Source organism: Morchella importuna, assembly GCF_003444635.1.
Source record: "Morchella importuna strain M04M26 chromosome Unknown Morimp01GS002, whole genome shotgun sequence".
Lineage (NCBI taxonomy): Eukaryota > Fungi > Ascomycota > Pezizomycetes > Pezizales > Morchellaceae > Morchella > Morchella importuna.
The window spans coordinates 1,398,753-1,422,477 of NW_025763399.1; the positions used below are offsets into that span (position 1 = coordinate 1,398,753).

The 23,725-nt window shown below is 45.1% G+C and overlaps 5 protein-coding genes across 5 annotated transcripts; 2 read left to right on the top strand and 3 right to left on the bottom strand.

The window, feature by feature from the left end:
* Positions 1–2,114: 2,114 nt before the first annotated feature.
* On the bottom strand, positions 2,115–3,415 carry LAJ45_01234 (uncharacterized protein; the record flags this gene model as incomplete). The annotated part of the gene is made up of 2 exons (XM_046110829.1): positions 2,115–2,497; positions 2,569–3,415. 2 exons carry the CDS (start codon positions 3,413–3,415, stop codon positions 2,115–2,117), a joined length of 1,230 nt encoding a protein of 409 aa, XP_045976007.1.
* Positions 3,416–5,363: 1,948 nt separating this feature from the next.
* On the bottom strand, positions 5,364–6,334 carry LAJ45_01235 (uncharacterized protein; the record flags this gene model as incomplete). Its single annotated transcript, XM_046110830.1, has 2 exons — positions 5,364–5,405; positions 5,471–6,154. The coding sequence occupies 2 exons, from the start codon at positions 6,152–6,154 to the stop codon at positions 5,364–5,366; spliced, it is 726 nt and encodes a 241-aa protein (XP_045976008.1).
* Positions 6,335–8,907: 2,573 nt separating this feature from the next.
* Positions 8,908–11,207, bottom strand: LAJ45_01236 (uncharacterized protein; the record flags this gene model as incomplete). The annotated part of the gene is made up of 14 exons (XM_046110831.1): positions 8,908–9,255; positions 9,314–9,392; positions 9,449–9,461; positions 9,601–9,616; positions 9,679–9,780; positions 9,864–9,951; positions 10,004–10,056; positions 10,107–10,156; positions 10,215–10,280; positions 10,337–10,498; positions 10,559–10,636; positions 10,684–10,915; positions 10,977–11,053; positions 11,126–11,207. 14 exons carry the CDS (start codon positions 11,205–11,207, stop codon positions 8,908–8,910), a joined length of 1,446 nt encoding a protein of 481 aa, XP_045976009.1.
* A 2,739-nt stretch (positions 11,208–13,946) lies between these two features.
* LAJ45_01237 (uncharacterized protein) lies at positions 13,947–19,537 on the top strand (the record flags this gene model as incomplete). Its single annotated transcript, XM_046110832.1, has 7 exons — positions 13,947–14,021; positions 14,087–14,181; positions 14,334–14,559; positions 14,610–14,669; positions 14,721–15,189; positions 15,263–18,823; positions 18,879–19,537. 7 exons carry the CDS (start codon positions 13,947–13,949, stop codon positions 19,535–19,537), a joined length of 5,145 nt encoding a protein of 1,714 aa, XP_045976010.1.
* Positions 19,538–20,967: 1,430 nt separating this feature from the next.
* On the top strand, positions 20,968–23,406 carry LAJ45_01238 (uncharacterized protein; the record flags this gene model as incomplete). Its single annotated transcript, XM_046110833.1, has 3 exons — positions 20,968–21,269; positions 21,334–21,450; positions 21,512–22,364. 3 exons carry the CDS (start codon positions 20,968–20,970, stop codon positions 22,362–22,364), a joined length of 1,272 nt encoding a protein of 423 aa, XP_045976011.1.
* Positions 23,407–23,725: the final 319 nt, after the last annotated feature.

The following is a 23,725-nucleotide window of genomic DNA, read 5'->3' on the forward strand; positions in this document are numbered from 1 at the left end:
GCAGCTATTTGAAACGGCATTAACTTTAAGTCTTTAAGTGCTGACCTTACCCCTGGTCGAATGACAAAGAAAAAAAGCAAGTCTGAATTATTATCAAAGAAACGCACTCTGTATGCGCGGTTTCGAAAACGTTTTTTCGTCCCCTCTCAAATTGCGGTACGTATATGCTGGCGTGGTGATCATGCATCCTCGGGGCCGGCCTCGCGCCGGAGGCCATCCCATTGAGCGTCGCTTGTTCAATTGATCAATAGAGATTTACATACTATGTATTAATATGCAGGAATCAGGCATTGAACCGTCACATCACCGGGATATGTTTCCTTCCAAAATGCTTGTCTTTAGATCGATAGAAAATCGCCCATAACAGGCGTCAGGAGTACTGTGCGGGGTATTAGGCAAATTGGTAAGGACGGATTTGCAGCATGTTTAGAGCAACGATCGCTTTTTAATTAAGCATTTGGGTGGGCTGTTAATTGTGTTCTCGAAGGGTCACAGAGTTCTCCAAGGTGCGTAACCATTTGGTCATGCACCATGGAGTTAATATGGCCTTGATCGATGTACCGCAAAAGTTGGAGCGTTGCACCCGGGTGTTAAATAAGATCCTGGTAAGTTTCTCTCACCAAAAACTGAAGGATTCGCCACAGTTCGAGCAATAATTGGTGCTTTTTACATACTAGGATCTTCTCTAACGCCCGGGCTTTACGCTCCAAATCTTGCGGTATTGAGAAGGTGTGGTTTGCGTACATACAATCAAGCCTGTTTATGGGCCTGTTTCCGGCTATCATAGAGATACATAGCACCGTGAACAGACGAGGCAACATCCCTTGTTTTCCGCAGATGGAGACATATTAGGCCCACGACGGCGTGGTGATAGCCATTAAATCTAACTCTTTCCAGTCTCTGGAATCGCCAGAACAAGTAAAGAAGAAGTCACAAACGGTGACCTCACACCAAAACAGGTTCGCGGAGTGAGGGTTAGGTTTACTAGCCGGATAACCTTCCTTTAGTGCCCGGTCCTGAAAACGCACGAAGGGATAGGTTCAGAAAACAGAAGAATTATTTAACTATCCGACTTTAGTTAAAAGGCCGGGCGGGCTACCTGTTCCTAATAGACTCATGGAGTGCGTTGGATGTAGAATAGAACACTATCCGAAAAGTAAAAATAGAATTAACGTGTGAGACACATGTTACTCATTGATTTGTCTCTCTGGCGGGGAATTGAACCCCGGTCACTCGCGGACAGTCTGATGACAAGCGAGTATACTAACCACTATACTACCAAAGATTTTATATATTAGTTGATAGTTTATATTATATGTATAGTATCAAAATGAAAAAAATGCATATGATTCATTAATTTTACAAGACAGACAAATCCTCTCCTAACACTTTATCAACAAATTATAAATATGTAGATATACAGTATCTGACTACTTAAGTTTGGACTCAACACCAACTGGAACCTTGTTGATCATTGCTTACCTCCCCTTCCCGCCAATAGGAAACACATTAACAAAGCAAAGGCAAAAAGAGTAGTTGCATCAGGTATTTGAAGGAGACCGATCGTGTAACTCCATGCGCAACCTCAATGCTCTAGCTAAATTTTCGAGCATTATGATTGCTTGTCGGGTCAAAGACATTTATAGACCTATAGTCTGTAAAGCCCATAAGACAAGATATCGTAACCGCACACCCCTCAATTTTCTCATTCCCATTCCCACACATTTACTCAGCCGTATCAGCCTATATCATCGCTCTCTCCTTTACCTTGACCTCGTCAGTATCATCTGCAGTCATCCTATCGTCTCTCCCGAACTCGTTCGACGCTGCAGTGCTATCGCTCAAGCGATTGTGCGAATCCCCCAACCGGTTTAGATATTCCGAATATAACTTTTACCAGCCTCGAATACAAGCCCCTCCTCACAGCCACCGCCACCCTATCATCTCCAAAATGATCAGTTGCAGCCCACCAGGGAGAATACAACTTAGAGTGCGATCCTCGTAGCAAGAAGGTGCGGTTTGTGGCTTTCGAGTACTCCTTGTAGGTGCACCAGCAACAGAAACACGAGAGTTTACTGAAAGCAATATACCGCAATGGCGGTATGAATTTTGCCTTAGGGGGTTGCACTTGGGATTCTCGGTGGTGGTGAATCAGGAGTGAATGGTACCGGGCTCCCTAGCGCCCCTTCGACGAGATCGAGTTGCCTGTTTAGGGAGGCCTGCAATGCAGTCTCTCCCGTCTTTCCAAGGGCGCAGAGGTCCTTGGCGTACTCAGTCATGGCGAAAGCGTGCTGGACAGTGCACTTCATCTCGCCAAGGGATGGCTCTGGAACTGGGTCTACGATGGGGTCTACGAGAACGACCTCCAGTTTCTTCTCGAGTATTGATCGGAGTCTCGGGGAATATGCGAAGTTGATTAAGTCCTGGATGTGGGAGCTGAGTGTTACTAGTTTTTGTAGCGCTCTTGCTAGGTCAAACTGGTTTAGGGTACGATCGTCTACATCCCCGTAGGTAAAAAGTCGGATAATCAAAAAGTCGGGTAAAAAGGAGAACATGAAGTAGACTCACTTTTGACCTCAGGTAAACTACTCCATGTAGCCATGATGTAGCGAGTCCGGTCCATCGATCCCGTCATGTTGTTTGTGTACTCACGAATCAGCAGGTTAAACCAGCTCACTAGGTGATCCCAGTCGAGATACGGGATGCCCGCTGAATCAAGGGGTACTTTAGTTTTCATTACCACCTGATAAATTTGATCTAGATAGTAAATAACCATCATCAAAACGTCACCAACATCCAGCATTAGGCTGTTAGCCTTGTAGTATTTGCAGAAAGCGGGGATACCGCCGAGATATTTCTTGACCCGATGTTTAGTTTTGAAGTAGCAGAACCTATGGATATCGCGATTCAAGGTCTGTTTTAACTCTTTCAATGACTTATACCCTGTGCTTTCTTTCGACAGACAACTCCCCGCATCTTTTAGAGATGTGCCCTTACTATCGTTACTGTCGGGAAGGCTGTTTTCACACCGCAAGCACCTCTGGAGAGCGGCGATAGTATTGAGTTGCTGCCATATGCTCTCCAGATGTTCTTTGATACCCTTTTGCGGTTTCCGGTTGTTTTCAGCGAGGCAGATACCGACGATGGTCAGACCGATTGCTAAAGACAAAGGTAAGCATTGCTTACTGCCACTGACGGAAATTGAAACGAGTGCATCGAGGACCACATGAGATCTGTCTAGGCTAGTGACACCTGGAAGTAGGCTGTTCGTCGAGTCAGAGGTAGCTGTGATATCGGCCTCGCTATGGCGGGGGAGCTCCAGTGGAAGGCCGCGACTAGTGGGCCTGAAAAGAAAACGCGTAATGGAGGTAATTTCGGTATCTTGAGGACCGGTGGTGTTTAAATCTATCGACATGATACAAGGAGATGACGTTGTAAATAAGGTTGCTATGTTGCGCTTATGTAAGTCAGACCTCATACGGGATACAAAATACGCTACTGGAGTTGGCCGCATTTCCCAAGTGAACCACATATAGTATGTCACGATAGACTGTAGTACATACATGTATCTAGTTGATGGAGCCTATTACATACACTGGTTATTACCTTAAATATCAGATTTTATCCTCCCCAAAGATTTGCTGGTCTAGGTGTGGCACATTCTTATCAAGTAGCGCGCATAGACGGACATAAAGGGCTTAGTGGCGACTTTTTTACAGCTACAATACGGGAAACCCGGGTGTGATTAGAGCCGTACAAGTTTTGCAGGTTTAAAAGTGACGTAGTAAAACCATAGTAACAAAGACACCGACTTTTCAAAGAAATATTTTTCTATAGAAGCACTTTTTTATAGTAGAGAACTGGTGTTCTTCAAAAAGGGTCATTTTGGTCACAAGCTGCTTTTTAGAAAAAAAGTGGGGTTTTAAAAAAAAGCCGTATATATACCAGCACGCCTTTAATATACCATTAAAATACCAAAATATTCAAAAGCATAGGAGGTGTCTGGAAACTAGCAGGTCTCCGATATACAATTGAAAACTAATACAAGTAGTAGGTGTTCTGAAGATTCCTCTTGTACATGTGTATGTTGAGATTGAAATCAACTTCAAGATAGAATTATAATTTGGCAATTCTATCGAGGGGTTGCGGGATGAGTCCACATGTATGTATATACATGTAGGAGGGTTGTGAGTATAGCGTGTATCATGTAGGTCTAGCCTAGTGCCATACCCTGATACTAGCGCTGAGCTAGCTAGCAGTATTGGTACGGCTTTTTTGAGCATACCGTTCTTTTGGGAAATACCGAATTAACCCGAGCCGAATGAGCAAGCTTAATGCTCATAAAAGCCACATCACTACAAGACTACTACTACTCTAATCACACCCCATTTTCCGCCATTGTACTTGTATCTATTAACTTTTTTAGCCACACATACTACGCTATACTTGATTTGGACCTAGAATCCGCCATTCGCCGGTGGTCAAAACTTCGATTGCCTCAACATGGACCTATAGCTAGTAGTACTCTGTTGGTTTTCTTGTTCTTGATTTAATACACAGCAAAGGATAAAGCGACTCTATTGCTGTTCAAAAACTTCCAATCAATGCAATCCTTTATACAGCTGACCTTGTCCCGCTCTGAATCCCCCCCCCCCCCCCAAGTATTACTTGTAATTTGTTAAAGCTCTAACTGGATTTTGTTATTTGTTTGAATGCCAGCGCAGCACATCGGGATAAACGCGGACTCTCTCCACCTACTAAGGGCTTTGGTTTCATCTGACCTAAACGTAATAGGGCGAACCTCGCGTGTATCTAGGATCTGCTAGACTGCTAGCTTGGGCGATATATGCTGGCAGCTAGTCTTCTTCTTCTGAGAATTTCATCTTTGGGTACCTATATATTTATTGTGTGTATAGTGAATGTAAATTGGTGAGTTGCAATTACATGTACCTACACCAGAGTGGCCACGGGCACCCTAACATTTTGTGGAGATTGAAAGACCAAAATTGAGGAATTGCAAAGCACTAATATGTATCACGGGTATATATATATGTAAGTACGTATACATGTATCTTTATTGTACTTTTGTAAAAGAATTCGAATATTCGTAACGTCTTCTAAGGCGTATTACTAGACGAGTTCCTAAACCCCAAGATGTTGAAGCCGAGATTCTGATGATTCATTTGAACTGCACTGGTCCGATCATAGCTCTGTATATATATATGTAGTGGCAAGGGCTTAAGCTTTGAGTTTGTAATTAGTATATCGCTTCTTGAAAGCAGATTTGGATATATATGTACATAGAAATTGTTTTATTCAAATATCAGATCCGCGTAAACCCGGGCCACATTCTTCCTGTACTTCTAAGCCTGAAGCTTGCTAACAGTTTTTGTTGAAATCTCTTCCTGCAACAGGTACAATTAGCTTCATCCCGTATCAAAGTTTCTCTTAGCTGATTGGTTCTATTTACAGTTTTCTCATATGCATCTTCATGTAACGTGGTATCATATCGCCGGCTGACGCCTCCCAAGAGTTCAACCAACATCCCCCGACCAGATTGTTTATCCAACATCGCTGGAGTAGGCCCACGCTCGTGGATCTTATCCAAGCGGCAGCCCCTCCCCACCAGCAGTTCAACGACACTAATATACCCAAGCACCACAGCGAACAGTATCGCAGTCATGCGCATGGATTTAGGGCTGTTTGCATCGATGTTTGCTCCGTGATTTAGTAGTAGTCTAGAAATCCTATGATTCCCTACGAGCGCCGCGCACTGGAGTACGGTCATCTCACATACTTTGTCGACCTGGTCAATATATGCTCCGTTCTCGAGGAGCACCAAGGTGATAAGATCGTTACCGGCGAGGACCGCAGAGTGGAGCGGTGTTATGCCCCATTCGTCTGCGATGTTGACGCTAGCACCGCAGGCGAGGAGTACTTGGATCAGGTCGATTCGGTGATGCGCGGAAGCCCAATGAAGAACAGTACGGTTGCGGTAGTGCATAAGATTGTGAGTTACTGCGCGTTCCAGCAGTAGCGGAGAGAGAATTTTAGCCAGGCGTGGTGATGTCCGGAGGAAACAGTTAAGGTCGTCGACCTCGAGGTCATCGGCAATTCGGAGTATGATTTCGATTGGGAAATCGAAGAATCTCATACGTGGTACACGAGCTGGTATATGCTCTGTTGGTGGTGGGACTTGCTTAACCACCCGAAAGAGTTTTAGCTTTAAGAACCCTCGCCCAAGGAAGGTTTTTTTCGTGGACTTGGGGATTTCCTTCTCCTTTTCAGTAGAGGGTTTACGGTCGAAGAATCTCTTGAAACCTGAGGGTGGCATTTTGGGTTTAGCAAGAAACCGTAAAGTGTATATATATATTAATTTGGTTGAAGTTGATATATTCGCTGTCCGTAGATGAATGCATGGCACATGAGCGGGGCCGTACGAAGACAGCTTCAATATCACTCGCGGCTAGCTGGTAGACGCGGTTATTACGTATAGCGGAGATGTTATGTTCGGTCAGGTCTTGTGATAGGTGTTGTCATAAGTCTCCAGAGACTGAGCTAGTACTGTTTATTGAACAGCGGAGATACGTAAATAGGTACAAGTATGCCAAGCGTAACCAAGTGATTCAAGTCCAAACACAGGAAATCACTCGACCAGCTAGAAACCACAACCAATCAAACGTGCATTGCTTTGAAAGTACGTAGTAAGTAGGCCGGGCTTCCAATTCTAGTCTTTGAATAGACTAATTCTGCAGACAAGATTGAGTTCAATAAATGTAAGCTGATCTATGTACATATTGCATGTATACAAATATTATTTCCCAGTTTCTGTACCCGAGTCGTTGATTTTATACGTACCCCTCCACCGCAAACAAGATTATTAATTGACACATGGCTCGCTTGATTCTAGGGTACGTTTATAGTAAACTGACTTCTTACTTACTAAGAGAGCGGCTTAGTGGATTTTTATAAAGTCTATTCCACACCTTGTCCTTCGACTCCATCTCTCTTCATCACCCATCAGGGTCCTTATCCCATCATCCTAGTTCTCTCTATCAACAGAAAACTGTTCGAAAGAACTTTACATTTATGTGTAAATTTGGATGTAGCTAGAATGCGGCACGCACTTTGCAGAACTGTCAGGTAAATACATCCTCTCTATTAAAGTATATTCTGAATAAGCTCGGGGGTTATTGTCAGGATACTGATCAATCGTTTGTTGATCTGCAGCGAGAGCATCATCATCAGTCAACAAAAGAATGATCATATCACATTGGAATCGATATAATCTTATGCTTAATGGTGTACGCTCAGTGTCCGTCTCGTATCGGGTGTTATTGGTAGTCTAATACAATAAACACTACAGGGGATTAACCGTAGAACTTTTCGCCGCCTCCAAGTGTTCGCACATGATACTGTGGACCTCTCTATATATTAGATATCATCGAATATCCAGCAGATTTGCCGTTGTCCTCTCTGTAGTACAGATGCACCGATGACCATAAGGAGAGTCGGGGACTCGATTGAACGGTGCATGCCGGAGGTACGGTGAAGTCGCTTTCCAGTCTACTCCCATTAATAAAAATTGGTAAGGCTAGCAGCTGATAGGTCTGGCAGTAGAAGAAGCTTCATGCCGCGCCCCATGGATTCTGGGATGACACAATTGGCTGTGGGCCAGTGCTAAAAGCACAAATCCCTCGCATCATGGGCTTCAATATCAGGACTAGCTGGGGGTTAACCGGGATACTTTGCGCCGCCTCCAACAAGGCGAAACATTCTGTCTTATGGTGCTGAAGGTATGAAATATTTAAAATCTCATGGCTTAAGCTAACCACGATAATAAACTGGCTGTTAAGGTTAACTGGAATGCTCCATGCACGCCCCAGATCCGTGGAGGACCACCAGTTTTCGGTACTGGAGCTTGAAAGATGCCTCCGCTGTAGGGGTGTTACTGTCTGGTAGGACACAGATCAATAGGAGCAAAAATACAGGTATATAGTAAAATATATATATTCCCAATTTCATCACCTCCGCTAATTGAAAACGATAAAAAGTGTTTATATATCGTTTCAACAAAATTTCTGGGATCCCACGGTTTCTCTAAACAGGCTACTGTGAGAGGGATGGTGATTTGCTGCAGCCACCCTACATCAGAAAAATTAGTTTATGGTGATGGAAAGCGGACTGCGGACACGGATTACCTGCTCCTATTGAAGCATATAACCTGTATGGGGCCGGGGCCGACGAGCCTGGGCAGAGACTTTCCGTTGGATATGAACATCACCTCTGTTTGTGGGTCATTCTCAAATCTAGGAGGTTAACCGGAACGCTTTGAACTATTTTATGGATGTTGTCAAAGGAGCCCCGAAATTCGATCTAGATCTGATCTGCTACAGCTCAACATGTGTACCTGGATAACCTGTGGTCATGAATCCGATCATTTCGGTATGGCGTCAGTACCGTACCCCTATCCTGGTGTTCCATCTGAGTGGGCGTCGGGAGGGCCAAGGGCAAGATTTGGGGGCGTTCGCAATGTTTTCATTGTTACAGGTCGTTCCGCTGCTTGCATAATGGGTGCAGCGAAAGTAGCGAAGTGTATATATACGGAGGAGAGGATAGGAGTTGTAGAAGAGAGATAGGGAAGGAGGGCGCTTGATTAGGAGTACTGGAGGGAGTGTCCGAGATAGATATTGTATGGATGTTCTGGTGATTGAATGGAAGGTTCGATAGTAATCTAAAGCACTATCATATAGCACTACGCTATATATGCTTCTTATTTCCTTCAACCAAGATGAGAAAGCCTACGAGTAGGCTAGAGCGAGCGCTGCCAAAAGAATACGACCTTTCTCAATCAATGATGAATTGGTTTTAAGTACACTTCGAAATCTTCGCCACACCACCCATCTATCAAGCTGTGGTAATCAATACAGCCAACGTATCGTGGCTTGCCACACTTGCACTGTAGCTGCCTGTAAAAGTCCCCAAATCTGACCCGGTCCACATGTCATGCACCTTGTAGCTTACCCCCGCCGCCAAACCCGGCACCTCGCTAAAGGTAATTGTTCTAGTCGATGCAGCGCTGGTGAAGTTGATGATAAAGACATGGTAACCCTTTGAGCTCTGGCCACTGTAATACTCTGGGGGACTGGTAACCTTATATTGTTTTGCTGCGGCACCGTAGGTGGCATCTTGGTGGAAGGCGAGAAGTTCCGTGTTTTTGATGACAGCGAGTTCGGCAGCAGTGAGGGCAGAGAGCTAGATACGCATGTAAGTATTGATGAGTTTGGAGACATGTTGATTATATATCGCTTACATCAGTTCCGAGTAGTATGGGACTTTTCATGAATGCCCAGGCTGCAAAGTGCGTTCTGATTTCGGCGATGGTCAAGTCTCTGGGCGTATGACATTAGTTATGCATATACAGTAATAAGAATTGGATGATACAAACCCGTTGCCAATCTCTGTAAGTTTGGAATTCATATGTTAGCATTGGATCATCAAAAATGATTCGGCCCCTGAATTGGGTAGTTCTAACCCATCATATCTATTATTTGTCAGCAAAATTTCCTAGTATTCATAGAGAGAAAGCGGGGACCGAACCCATATCATTATGTCCCTACACCCCAAGATCAGCACAACTCTCATAGCATTACTACATGTAGTGAGGTTTTTACTTACATAAAATCCCACATAGTCCAGGTAGTTCGCATTGTTGGTGATTGCCGATTGGATATATGACCAAGTCTCGCTGGAGTCTCCGGTCATTCTCCACGAATGCCCCTACCAAATTAAACATGTTAAAGAAGTAAACTTTATTTATTTATTTATGTCTCTTTCTCTTTGTGAAAACTGGGGCGTCGTACCACTTGAGGGCCCCAAGTCCATACTTGTGCGTTACCCCAGTTACAGATCGCATATTGGATTGGTCTTGAAACGGCGTTCAATGCAGTGCTGAGTACGAATATATTAGTGAAATGTTTCGAAGTAGAAGGTATCCACTCACGTCATGCGTTTATATCTTTCATATGATTTGGAGAGAGTCCAGTCGGCGTAATTCTAAGTCATATTAGCATTCCGCAGGGTGAAACCTAGTAAAGGATGTATACCCCGGAATCGTTCCACTCGCTCGGGACATTGCAGTTGTCGTATTTCAGGTCTGAGGCGTGTCAGAATGCACTAAGTTCAGCCGAAATTATCAGGGAGGTTATAGATACAATCAATTCCCCATCCCGAGAATGTTTCAGCATCAACAGTCTCATAGTTCAACGATCCCGGGAAGCCTTTGAAAATCAGTTCACTTCTTCGACTGATCAGTTTGGAATTGAATCTTAGTTACCGCTGCAGGTAGTAAGGCCGGCATCAGAGTAGATCCCAATTTTGAGCCCAAGGTTGTGGATGGTTGTTGCGAGTCCGCTTATGCCGTTGGGGAACTTTGTTGCATCCGGGACCATTTTACCATCAACACGAGCCATCTGTGCCCAGCAATCGTCGATGTTGACTATTTATTGTATATGAGAAATCGCATATAACCCTTGTAGTATAAAAGTCATCAACATACCATACTCGTAGCCGAGATCCTTGAGGCCGAGTGAAATGAAGGCATTGGCTGCATTGAGAATCTTTGTTTCATTGATATCTGTCCAGGTCAGCAGACCGTTTCAATAGGATTGGAGCTGAACGTACCTCCTCCATATGCATTCCAAGTGTTCCATCCTAGCGCTGGAAGTTTCCCAACTTCTTTTCTGGGACCTCCACTAGCTACTGCCGTGGATGAGGATGTAGTGCTACTAACGGTTGTAGTTGTGGTACTTCTTGTTGAAGAAGACGTGACTACTCCAGTGGAACTTGAGGAAGACCGTGTCGTTGTTGTAGAAGCCACCGATGTCGTCACAACAGTGGAGGTCGACGGGATGCACTATGAACAATTCTTTCAGTCCATCATTGGCTATAACATTGGAGCTGCATTATTTCTCTACCTGGGAGTAATAAGCATTCAAATAACTGCAAGTATAGCCAGTGACACAAGTAGTAGCGCCGGTCCAGCTAACACCGCCTTCAATTAAGCATTAGAATTATAATTAAGTATCTTACTCAACAAATTAGGCTCAGAGAACAAGATACTGACCACACTGCGCCCATGCAGAAGCTTGAGCAATAGCCACTTCGAAAAGCGCCGCACAGGAGAATACCACAGCAAGAGACTTCATTCTGACGTATTTTCTCTCTCTCGGAGTTGTGAAGTCTTAATGAATATGGAATCGCATTACCCAAGTGACCTCCCTATATATGTTCTCAATTAATATAATTGCTCTCCGGTGGGGTTGTGCATGTCAAATTAAGCTTCGGACCGAATGACGCAGAGTTCTTTAGCCGCCGTGCGAGGGATTCAACGGACCGAGAACCGTAAACTAAACCGGGATTTCTATCCACTTTTACCGATATCTGGATATTGATTTCGGTGTCTATTGGTGGATTAGTGATATGATGGTTGGGATTTATATTAAATTGCACTTTATCAAAAGCTTTACCATGCGCCATACAGATGGAACGATTTGAGCCCCGCGTCACATCCTGCATTCGCCGATGAAATTGGGTTTATTCCTTATACAAGTACTAGAGGTACGCAAAGGCTGGTTAATATAGCGTGCCTAGAAAAGCTTATAGTTCTAAAGTACGTGTATTAATGTGACTTAAAGCACCTACATGGATGGATGGCGTGGCCTAGTCACCAAAGCAATCCCATAAACATGAACTCTGACCTAATTAGCTCGGGAAGCGCGACGTTAAGGATAATTTACCTGTCTGGCTCTTACAAGTATGCGCAGTATTGGTGATCCGGAGGAGCGAAGTTGATTAATGTATATACATATGAACCCAGTAAGATAATTATAACGACTAGGCAATGCCTGGAGTTTTTACCTTTAACCACATATCCTTCAGAGAGAGAAAATGTGGCCCAGTATCCATATACCGGTATAAAAAGGAGTGAAAACATGAAACACCCATAAAGCTTACTACCTTAGGAAACGCCACCAGGGCCATATGCATATATATATTGCAACATGCACCTAGGGCTAGATCATACCTCAAGAATGTCCTTATTTATACAGCGCTGACTACTAGTCAAGGTCCATCTAGCAAGAGGAATATAGTTTGGGGAATGTAAAATGGCACAGTCAGCAATTCCTTCATTCAGGCCGTAGGATATAGATCGGCTTTATAGTCTTTGATACTTATCGAAAGCCGCTCATGAGGCCGCCAGAAACATAACTAACCTGGGGTCTTAGACGAATCAAACTCGGGACAGCCGGACTGAACATCATTGTACCATTAATGGTTCTTAAATTAAATTCTCTTTGGGTCCTGTTGTTCAAATACTGGCTCCTGTATTCTTCATCTGACTATTTCTGCATGCATGCGGCATGCGTCACCAACCAAGCAGCTTCGATATTCACTCACATGGCACTGATAAAAATATTTAGATCTTTCTTTCCTTCTTGATTATTTCCTGTTATATCTGCACCCTAGATCCCTTGCATCTTATATCTCTCTCTGCCCCAGAGCTCCTATATGCACAGAAAGTGTATTTTTCGAAATTGGCCAATTGGGCTATTCTCCATCTCAGCAAGTCACTATCCTTTCCTGGGATCCATCTTTTGCAGATACAGGCCGATTTTTGAATTGAGATCTGACTTGTCATGTCATTTCGATGATGATGATGATAATGATAATGATGATGACGATGATGATGGTGATGCAATGGTCTTATCTAGCCGGAGGTTTTTTCGTGCTGATTGGAGAGAGGATTAGTACTCCCCCTTGCAGTCCCGATACCAATCGATCCTCGAAATGACGACGACATTAGATGCATTGCCATCGGGGCCTGGCTTCTAGAAACCTCGTTGTTTGGTTTATCAAAGTCGAGGACTTTAGAAGGCTTGATCGAGAAGTGTGGTACTGGAGAATTGATTGATGAGTCGTTGTTCATCATCCAGTGAGTGACCATGGGACTTAAAACTTACAGGGGTTTAGGATTATGTACCTATTATATTCCATACGCACCTACATAGAGTACATGTACTCTACTAGCACTAATGTAAATCTACATGTCTATCTCCTTGCCGACAATTTTCATAGTTAGAACCTCGCTCACTATAGCTGCAGGAACATCCGCTTTTCATCCCATCCCCCACTTGTTGTTCCGTCCCGTTGCTAGCTGCTGGACCATGGATGTTGGGAACGGAACCCAACCCACGCGATCATCCACAGGTACATTTTGTACCTGAATCTCAACCCCTTGATCTTCATAATTTGTCACTCGGATTAGATACTTTATATCTTTCTACGTCGACTCCAACCATGTGAGAAGGAGACGTGCCTGGGATTCGGCATATATTCTGGTTGGCTTCCCTCACCATATGATAGGGGAAGTAGATAAAGGGTTCCCGGGGATTTCGACTTCATCTTTCCTGGGAGATGGGGTGTTTGCTTAAAATGGTTACTCGGTTGCAGGCATCTTGTCGATGTATTCTACAGCCTCTATCCTGAAACGTACCCATTTGATCGAGGCGACCTGCATGTGCATCAGTGCCAGCATCTGCTAAAATGGCAGCCCCTACCATTCAAATCCGCCCAAGTGTTGCTCTTGGCAAGGGTTGATTTCATCGGGGTTGTTTTTGTTTTCTTCGTAGGCGCCCTTTTGGATCCAACCATCTGGTGAGCCACGAGTCATTCACCCAATTGATTGCAATTGGCCTATGCGCTTCAGCTATGACATACGTACATAGTGGCAGCCGAGGCAGGCACGTATGTAGAATGCTGGACCGCCGCCTGCAAAGGTAAGCGGGGTTTATTCGTTGAGGTGACCGCTTTTCGCGAACACCATCAACAGTTCAATATCTTCGGTCCTCCTAGGTCGTCAAACCTTCACAAACTGTAAATTCGCTATGGCGGCCAGAAGCGATCGCACCGTTTCGAGTCGTTTTATCGCTGGGGAAAACAGCGACCTCACGCTTAAAAATGCAAGTTGATGATCCTTTTCTGCGAGCCCCTTGAGCTGTTGCTTACCTACCCTGACAAGTAATAGAGTTCTACAGCGCAAACTACATATGGTCTCAGGACTCTACACCCCGCTCAAAGCGACCTTTCGGCGGGCCAGCAATATGGTATAAAAGCAGTGGAGTAAGTTTTACCCGATTTCTGTGGGTTTACCCTCACTCCGATTGCGCGACGAGCGCTCGTAGTCGCGCACATCGGAAAAATGAGCTTTAAACCATAATTTCCTTCGAATAGGCTCGGAACTGGGAATAGCACTGATGAATTCCTTTGCATAGTATTGTTGCGGTTCACGGTCTGGCAGGACATCCGGTGAGAACTTGGACTCACGATTCATCCGGGAAATCATGGCTCCGGGATTTTCTGCCGAAAGATCTCCCAGGTGCGCGTGTTATGACTTATGGATATGATTCAAGCCTGGTCAACAGCAAAAGTGTTATGACTATAATGGAGAAGGCGGAGGGTCTTTTGAGAGAACTCAGGTTCCGCCGTCTATCAATGGAGGTTTGAGCTCCACGTCTGTATTCTCCCGGATATTCGCTAAAGAATCATAGGAGAAAGAAAGACCAATAATATTTATTGGGCACAGCATAGGAGGGCTTCTCATCAAGAAAGTAAGATCTCCTTCAACTGGACTGTGGGATTCTTGGTTTAACATTTCTTAGGCTCTCACAATCGCAAAGCGAGAAGAAAAATATAACTTGATTCTTCGATCTACTTGTGGTGTAGTACTTATGGGTGTACCTCATGACGGTGCCGACATTGCAAAGTTGGCAAAGCGTATTAGCAAGATTGCTCAAGTTGTCACTGATCTCGGTACAACAAATATTAAAGATCTTGTTGAGGATTCCCGTTCAATACAAGATACTGCTCGCGCTTTTGGATTTCTTGAAGGCTTCTCTGTGGTCACCGTCAACGAGACAGAAAAGACGTCTGTACCACGTAGTAATCGAAAGAGTGCACTCGTGGTACCGCCAGCGTCGACAAAATTGAATCTCGGAGACCGCGAAAAAACACTCAGTATCGCAGGGGACCACCGATCATTGCCCAAGTTTCCATCAGCCGATGATTCACAGTATCGAAAGCTTGCCTCGATATTGCAAGACTTAGCTACACAGGGAGTTGTGCCTCGAGGTCAGTACTCTGACGAAAGACTGGAACCAATCTTCTTTTTTGTTATAGGCTGACTAGTTGATTCTTCCTCTAGTACTTTCTGAGAAGGAGGAAAGCTGTTTGCGGTATTTTTGGACCTCGGATTACCTTACTCACAGAAAACAAATACCAAGTCGAGGGCCAGGAACGTGTAAGTGGTTTTTACAGGATGAAGAGTTCAGAAAAAATTGGCTCGATAGAGAGGAGTCCGTTGCCCTGTGGGTTTCAGGTCCAATTGGGTGTGGGAAAACAATTCTATCTTCTTATATTGTTGATGAATTGAATACCGTTGAATTTCGCTCGAGCAACCCGTCAACGTCAGGCTACTTTTTCTGCGACGCAAAAAACGATAAGGAGAATACCGGCGAGGCTGTTCTTCGAGCTATATTACACCAGGTCTTCACCGCACATCCATTCTTATTGCAGAAACATGCCCTTCCCTATTACCAATCCATGGGATCCCAAATTTACCTTTCTTTCGGCACCCTATGCGACATTTTCGAGAAGGTTTGTTTTGACACGACTATGGGAGATATATATTGTGTGATTGACGGCTTTGACGAGTGTGAAAAATCATCGAGAAGACAACTTATCCGGCTCTTCAAACGGATAATTGAAACAAAAAGAACTAGAGAGTCACATGTCACTCAACTTTTTAAAATTCTGATGGTAGGACGGCCCGAGGAAACGATTCATAGCAGCTTTCACGGCCTTAAATATGGACATACAATACAACTGGAAAAGAAATCTGAGCAAATAGATAAAGATATTACGGAGGTGGTACAAGCAGAAGTCGGAAAGCTGAAACACCTCTGGTCGGAGCGCGATGATATGCGGTCGATGATTGAGTCTACCCTTATCGCACGAGCTCATGGATCATTTCTATGGGCTTCATTAGTACTCGAAATCCTTCGAGAACCCCCCGAGTCTGCCGAAGACGACCTCGAGAAAGTACTTGCAAGCATGCCGGGAACATTGGAGGGCATTTATGAGGATATTATTGAGGCAATACCTATCAGAAGACAGAAATCCGCAAGCAAAATTCTGATGTACCTTGTCTGCGCTGCTCGACCGCTGCTATTATCCGAGATTGCAGTCGCTCTAGCAATAGAACCGGATGATGGGGCATTGGTGTCAGTAATTCGTAAAGTTTCCGCAGATATTAAGCGACACCTTCGACTCCACTGCGGTCCTTTGCTTAAGATAGTCGGAGAAACTGTTCGTTTAGTCCACAGATCAGCTATGGACTTTTTACAAGAGCCGTTATCATTCAAACCCGAAACATTTATCTTCTACGTCGATTCGGTAAAATCCAATTACGCAATTGCGACTGCATGTGTGAGGTACATTTCGATGCTTCGCCCTGCAGATGTCTTTGAGGAGTCGGATGGAGTAGCACGGAATAATCAATCGCCACAAATGAAATCCGAAGCTGCGTTGACACAATCATCCGGCGGTGCTTTCGTTCTCTATGCAGCAACATACTGGGCCTATCATCTCCGCCAAATCGGAATCATCAACGATATCAATCTACTGGAGCTTGTGCGAGTTCTTTGTGATGAAAAGATGCCTTTTCGCCTTAAATGGTTAAAGCTTTGTTCACCAGATTCCACTGCCACAAGCTTACGAATGGCAGAGAGTTGGAGGACAAATCCCCAGACGGTTCCAACCATCAATATCTTAGCCAGGTTTGGCCTTGTGTCGGTTGTTCAGGAGCTATTCAAGGCTGGAACATTGGACATCTTGCTGTCAGATGTTCATGGATATACCGGCTTGCATTGGGCGGCACATGAGGGTCATGATAGCATGGTCGAGTTTCTTCTTCAGAATGGGGTAGATCCAAAACTACAAGATAGAGATGGATATACCGCTTTACACACCGCCGCCTTTTCGGGTCAGGAACCTACCGCCAATCTAATGTTGTTAGCCAAGGGCCCCGAAATCGAGATGCAGAGTCATGCAGGGTGGACTCCGCTACATGTTGCGGCATATGCCGGAAGTGAGAATATAGTGAAGGCCTTGATCAGAAGCGGAGCTAATGCAGAGGCCAAAGACAAGCACCAAAGATCCCCTTTGCATATTGCAGCCTTCGCCGGCCATCTTCCCATAATCGATATGCTTCTAGAAAACGGCTGTTATAGACAGGCTCGGGACTTGGAGGGGGAAACTGCCCTACATTATGCTAGCCGTTTGGGCCGTGATCCTGTCATCAAAGGCCTGATTCAGGACAAGAACGATAGAAAGAGTAAAGCAAAGCTTGGTCGCACGGCTTTACACGTTGCTGCCCATGCAGGAAGGGACAGTAGTATTTCTGTGCTTCTCCAGAGGCGTCTTGAAGTTGAAGCCCGGGATGATGACTTCCGCACGGCTCTCCATGTGGCCGCTCTGGCCGGCAACGACTCTGTCGTCCAGGCGTTACTTGACAATAAATGCGATAAGAACGCTCGCGACGCTGCGGGGATGACTCCTCTCCATCTTGCTGCTGAGGCTGGACATGATAGCACTGTCGAGACGTTACTTCGGGGAGGCGCAGACTGTGAAGTAAGAGACGCCCAGGAACGTACTCCAATGCGCCTCGCATGTTATAAAGGACATGTGTCCATTATCCGGATGCTTTTGGATCATGGATATCATGGGGATAGTTTGGATGGCCAAGAACGGACTTCGATGCACATAGCTGCAGAACTTGGGCACGATTATATCCTTGAAGTCCTTCTTCAAAAAGGTTGCCAGAAGATAAATTTCCGCGATCAAAAGGGGCTAACGCCATTGCATGTCGCAACGTACGCTGGCCATGAAGCTGCTATGGAAGTCCTCTTACATTATGGCTGTGATTCTAATGCCCGGGATAATCTCGGCGAAACGCCTCTCCATTTCGTTTCCCGTTCGGGAAACGATACTACTGTCAAATTGCTGGTCGAAGGGGGCTGTGACAGACATGCTAGAGATAGCAAAGGACGAACGGCGTTGCATATAGCGTCACACGAAGGTCGTGATCACATAATCAAAACACTTCTATCAGAAGATTATGAGAAGGAGGTTCAGGACGAATTTGGATGGACGGCACTTCATCTCGCTGTTCTTGCTGGCCATCATACCACTATTGAGACACTTCTTCAAAATGGCTGTAACGGAAGCACTCGAAGTAGTGATGGGGATACGGCACTTCACATGGCTGCAAAGGGCGCGGATGGATCCGCAATTAAAGAATTGCTTGAAAATGGCGGGGACATGGAAGAAAATATCAAGCGGATCACAATTCACGTAGCAAGCCAGGTTGTGCATGATTTCAGCATCAGAGTGCTTCTCGAGAATGGTTGTCATAGCAACGTCAAGGATAGAAACGGGTGGACTGCACTACACCACGTAGCCGGAGAAGGACGGGATCATAGCATTAGAGCACTCCTCGAAAATGGCGCCGATCCAAACATTCAAACGGACGATAGTGGAAGAACTGCGTTGCATTATGCTACTAGTGGAGGTCATCTTTCTAGTGTCAAATTGCTGTGCGAAAATGGAGGGGATCCAAAGGTCAAGGATAAAAAAGGCTTGAATGTGCTAGAATATGCTACAGTAGAGAAGAAACTAGATGTTGAGGAATATCTCAAGTCAATAAGTAAACCTCCCCTCACTATCGCGACTAAGGAACTGCACACTGACGTTGAATATAGACGAGCCTGATGATGATTTAGAGAGCATTGTTGAATCTCTAGGTCACACAGAGGGGCCTACAGAGTATTCGCATGATGATGCATCTCGCGTTCCTGAACCAAGTGCAACAATTGGGCACATCACTGAAAGCCAGATTGACGATTCTGTATTAACCCCTACCGATGACTCACATGATAATACTACAAGTCGTACCCCTGCGCTCAGCGCAACAGAGGGTCCTATTGAGAGCACCGAATCGTCCTGGCCGCCTCCCCCTACGGTGACGGATAGGGTAACCAGTAGTATTAATGATAGCTCCGATACAAATACGACCTACCAACGGCATGAGGACGAGACTGGTGCAACAACGACAACGGAGGGCGGACTGATGGGTCTTTCCGACATTGATTCAGTGATAGTTCCGGCGGTCAGTCGGCGGAAAGTTGTCTCTAGTGCTGAATCTATCAAGAGCCCAGCATACACAGATATGACTGCACATAGATCTCCACCAAGTTCCACACATTACGGCTCCGTCGGAGGTAATCGTGGTTTTAGTAGCCCATCGCAGCCCCCCAAATCAAAGCCGTCTCGTTGGCCAGCATGGTGCTTGTGCGGGAAGGAAGGGAAGGGAGAGGAGGAAGAAGCAATACCTGCTCGCTTGAGTCCATCTATGCGTTGAAGGGTATGATTCATTATGGTCGAGCTCTAAATGCCTATTTTGCTGGTACCTTCTTGATACTGGAGAATGTTCTTTTGAGCTATTGATGGTACAGATGAACTACCAGGAGTGGAGAATGTGAATCGAGGATATGTACAATCGGGGAGTTTGTCACTTTTATTTCTATTTTTAACCTTTATTATATGTAATTTTTATATCCGTGCTGAGACATTGGGAGGCAATAACTCTAATTTATTCTACGCTCATTTCTTTTCCCCTTGATATTAATATATATGTACTTTCGTTGGGAGTTTATATGCGGAAAGAATGTCAGCGATTCCTTGCAGTACTGTATCGGCAAATAGAGTTTCTTGACAGCAGGGTCGATTCGGCAGGTACTTAGGATCCGATTGTTGGAGATCTGGAACAAAAAAGACCTTGATAAGTAGGAATAAAAGTTTAAGTGAACGGCTTCTATAAAGGTTTCGGATCGATAAGCAATATTGCAACAAGTGTGTGTCACTGCGGGAGACAACTACAAGCCTCATTAATATTAATTATATGGAGAAATCTATCATATGCATCATAGTCACAAAAAGAGACAGGTTCCCAACCCCTTGATTCGGGTGTTGGCAGAAACCCTGATGATACATGTATGCATAACGTATGTACCCAACCGTATACCGAAGACATGTATGTTGTGTTGTATAACAAACTTTAGTCACATTCATGTTCGTTGTGGCGTGGAGCACTTTGCAGGGTGCCATGTAGAGTACATGTAGTGTATTGGTCTACTCAGATGTGTTGAGGCCACATAAATACGTATAACGCGAATTATCAATATTTCATTCCACTCGTTCTCTCTCTAGAGAAGATTTATTTTGGAGGTTTCGGTTTAGGAGTATCGTGTGCCTATTGCTAAGGTTTGTTTGATTCCTACTTAATCTACTATACGGGTTTGTAATTAAGTACATCTAGATCTAACCACATGCATGTACGCATCTACCAACAGAAAGAAGACTCCAACCGGGATACCTATGTTAATCTGGGAAGCTCTTAACTAGGGCTAGACATAGCTGTGAATTGGAAGGACAGTTACACGCTCATATCACAGGGTCTTAAGATTATGAATCTTTCTAACGCGCTCCGCAATGATGATTGTCTGGCCAGTAATATATCTAGGTGTATGTAGATATATAGAGTAGGTACAATGATACTGATCTGAGTCTTTATTCCCGTGGCTCTGGAAAGGGAGGCAACAGACATGTATGGATAAACTTTGTACAACGTAATCCGATAGGATACATCCCGAGATCAGCTACGTGTAGTATATATGTATTCTCTTAGAGTGTTTAGTATAAAAGATACGTCCCAAGAAACCCACTTCAGAGTTCAAAAAATCTCTCTCCTCATCTCATCATCACCCAAAGCCGAGCAGATAGACGTTTACAATGGGTGTTATCCTAGATCTCTTCTCTGGAGGATTCCAGAAAAGCAACTGTCTCTTCCCTCTTCTATTAATCTTTCTGAACAGCCCCTGTCTTGCATCCCTAATCCCCCGTACTGAGCCCCCACCTTCCAATGGCGTTGCAAACCCAGGTGGTTGTATGTGGGACTTTCATGGGTGCAAGAATGAGCTACCAGATCGCAGAATTCTCCCATATCGTTTTATTTTAGACCAGATGACCTCAGATCTTTGCATGTCTCATTGTGCAGAGCGAGGGTTTGGCTGGGCGCTAGTCGAGTATCAAATGTACGCCCCCCTCTCACCTTTCATTTGATTTAGGTTAGTTTATTGGCTGATTGACTGGTGATAGCGAGTGCTGGTGTGGTAATAAACCTGATTTAACGGGTGGAGACTGGAATGGCATGGGGACTGGATGTAGACTTTCTTGTCCAGGAAACCCTGAGGATCTGTGTGGAGGATTGTCAAAGTACGCAATGATACCAAATTATCTTTGAATAGCTCGACAGATCTGACTGATATCCTCGTAGGGGTCTATTATGGGAGAAAAGGCTAGATACGAGCACTTGTACCGGCACAGCTACAGGTGTGGGTACAGCTACTATAGTTACTGGCACACCTACTGCAGCTACTGGCACACTTAGTACAGTTACTGGCACAGCCACATCTCCTGGCACAGCTACAGCTACATCTATACCTAGTGGTACCGTTATAGGCACGGATGCCTCTACCAACACAGGGACTGGTACAGGTACTGGAATGATCTCAGCCACTAATACAGACGTCTGCATGGCCACAACATCAACAGTGGTTGCCACTACTACAGTCACTAGCTCAAGTATAAACACCATTACCGACACAAGCACCAGAACACTTACCGTTTCTGTAACTCAAACAGTCACCACAGCAAAAGAAACAATCACCGAGGGATTAATTACCACCACTAGGACTGAAACATCCACCAGGAGCATAACTGAGACCCAGCCTGGGGGTATAATAACAATTACGGTTCCGGCGCTGGGCTTGGGATTAGGATTAGGATTGGGTGGTACTATAGCTACAGTTACTACGACTGTCCCTGTAGCTATTACCACGGCTCAACAAGCTACTACAGTTCTGCCGGCTACTGTAACCATAACTGAAACCAGCACTCAAACTGTCGGTGGTACGGTGACCGAAACGTTTACTGCGCCTGCAACCGCTACTGTGACTGTTACAACGGCCCAGGAAACAGTTACTATTGGGTTAAGTATTATTACCGTTACCTCTAATGCGCAACCTGTGACTATTACATCGACTATAACTGCTGCCGCTGCCCAAGCAACTGTTACAGTGACAATCACTGGGTATGCCTCCCCCACCTACTGCCTTCTTTGTCGCTAATTAACACCTGTATAGGGCTGTTACAGCGCCTAACACCACTACTGCTGTGATTAACCCTAGTGCTGGTACTACCAGTCTTACGATCATTGACCCTACCGCCGTGAATCCCAGTGGAAGTACCGTCAGTCCTACTGTCGTCGATCCCAATGGGGTCACTATTAGCTTTACTGGTACAGAAAACCCGACTGGCACAGTGAATCCAACCACCATTGGCTCCACTGGCGTTGCTACTAATCCCACCAATCCCAACCCTCCCAGTACAATCAACCCAACTGGTACTGTCATTACTCCTAGTGTTACCAACCCTAGTGGTACCGTCCCTCCAGGCAGCACCACCATCCCTACTGGTACTGCTGGCATCCCTGGAACTAGTGCCATCAACCCCAGTGGTACTATTCTTTCCACCATTGTTGATCCTAGCGGCACTACAGACCCTACCATAATTAACCCCACCGGCAGCACTGCTAATACAATCGATACTATCATCACAAGCGGTACCATTATTCCTACAGCTATCAGCCCTATCATCACTTCTACACCCACAACACTCTCCACATCGACCACGAGTATTCCCATCACGACCTGCTACGCAATCATTCAAAACCCTGGCTTTGAGATAGGCTATCCCTCGTTCTGGCATATCACTTCTTCCCCCAACACCTCCGGCAAAACTACCAGCGGCGTCTCGCGGTCTGGCTACAAAAGTCTCGTCGTCAGGTTCGAAGCAGTGGCGTCCATTAAAGGCAAGGTATCACTTAGTCAGAGCATTGTATTATGTGTTGGGGTGAAATATACACTTCAGGCCTCCACACTGATATCGTCGCGGGGATGCCAGTTCAGTTTCTCCCTTAGCGGTATCACTGTTGCGCTCAGCAGCAATGATGTAGGGGGCGGGTGGAAGGAGACTAGACAGGTTACAACTGTGGTTGGGACTGGTTTACCGGTCATCTTGAACGTGTCTGGAACGTGCGACGGGCACAGGCTCGGGTATCAGGCGTCGAATATGATGCTGGACGATATCGCGCTTATCGTAGTCGCGTAAGCATAAGAATGGCTATTTATTTTCTTTTTGCTTTACTTCTGAGTGGTGGATCTAGCTAGCGATGGCAGTATATTTTGCTGGATAGTCGGCCGGCCGGGCCGAGTGATGGTTCATGAATACCTTTTTATTCATTCATTTTGCTGTGTATTTTGTTATCAACGATAGGTTGAATAGTTAAGGTTCGCTGCCTGGGGGGATCTCATAATATAACAAGTTCTTCTTCTCTCTTTTTTCTTTGTATCGAAATTAATTAAAGCCGTATCAAATAAATCTCCGCCAAACCCTAACCCTGTCATGTATGTTCTATTCCCTCGAGATC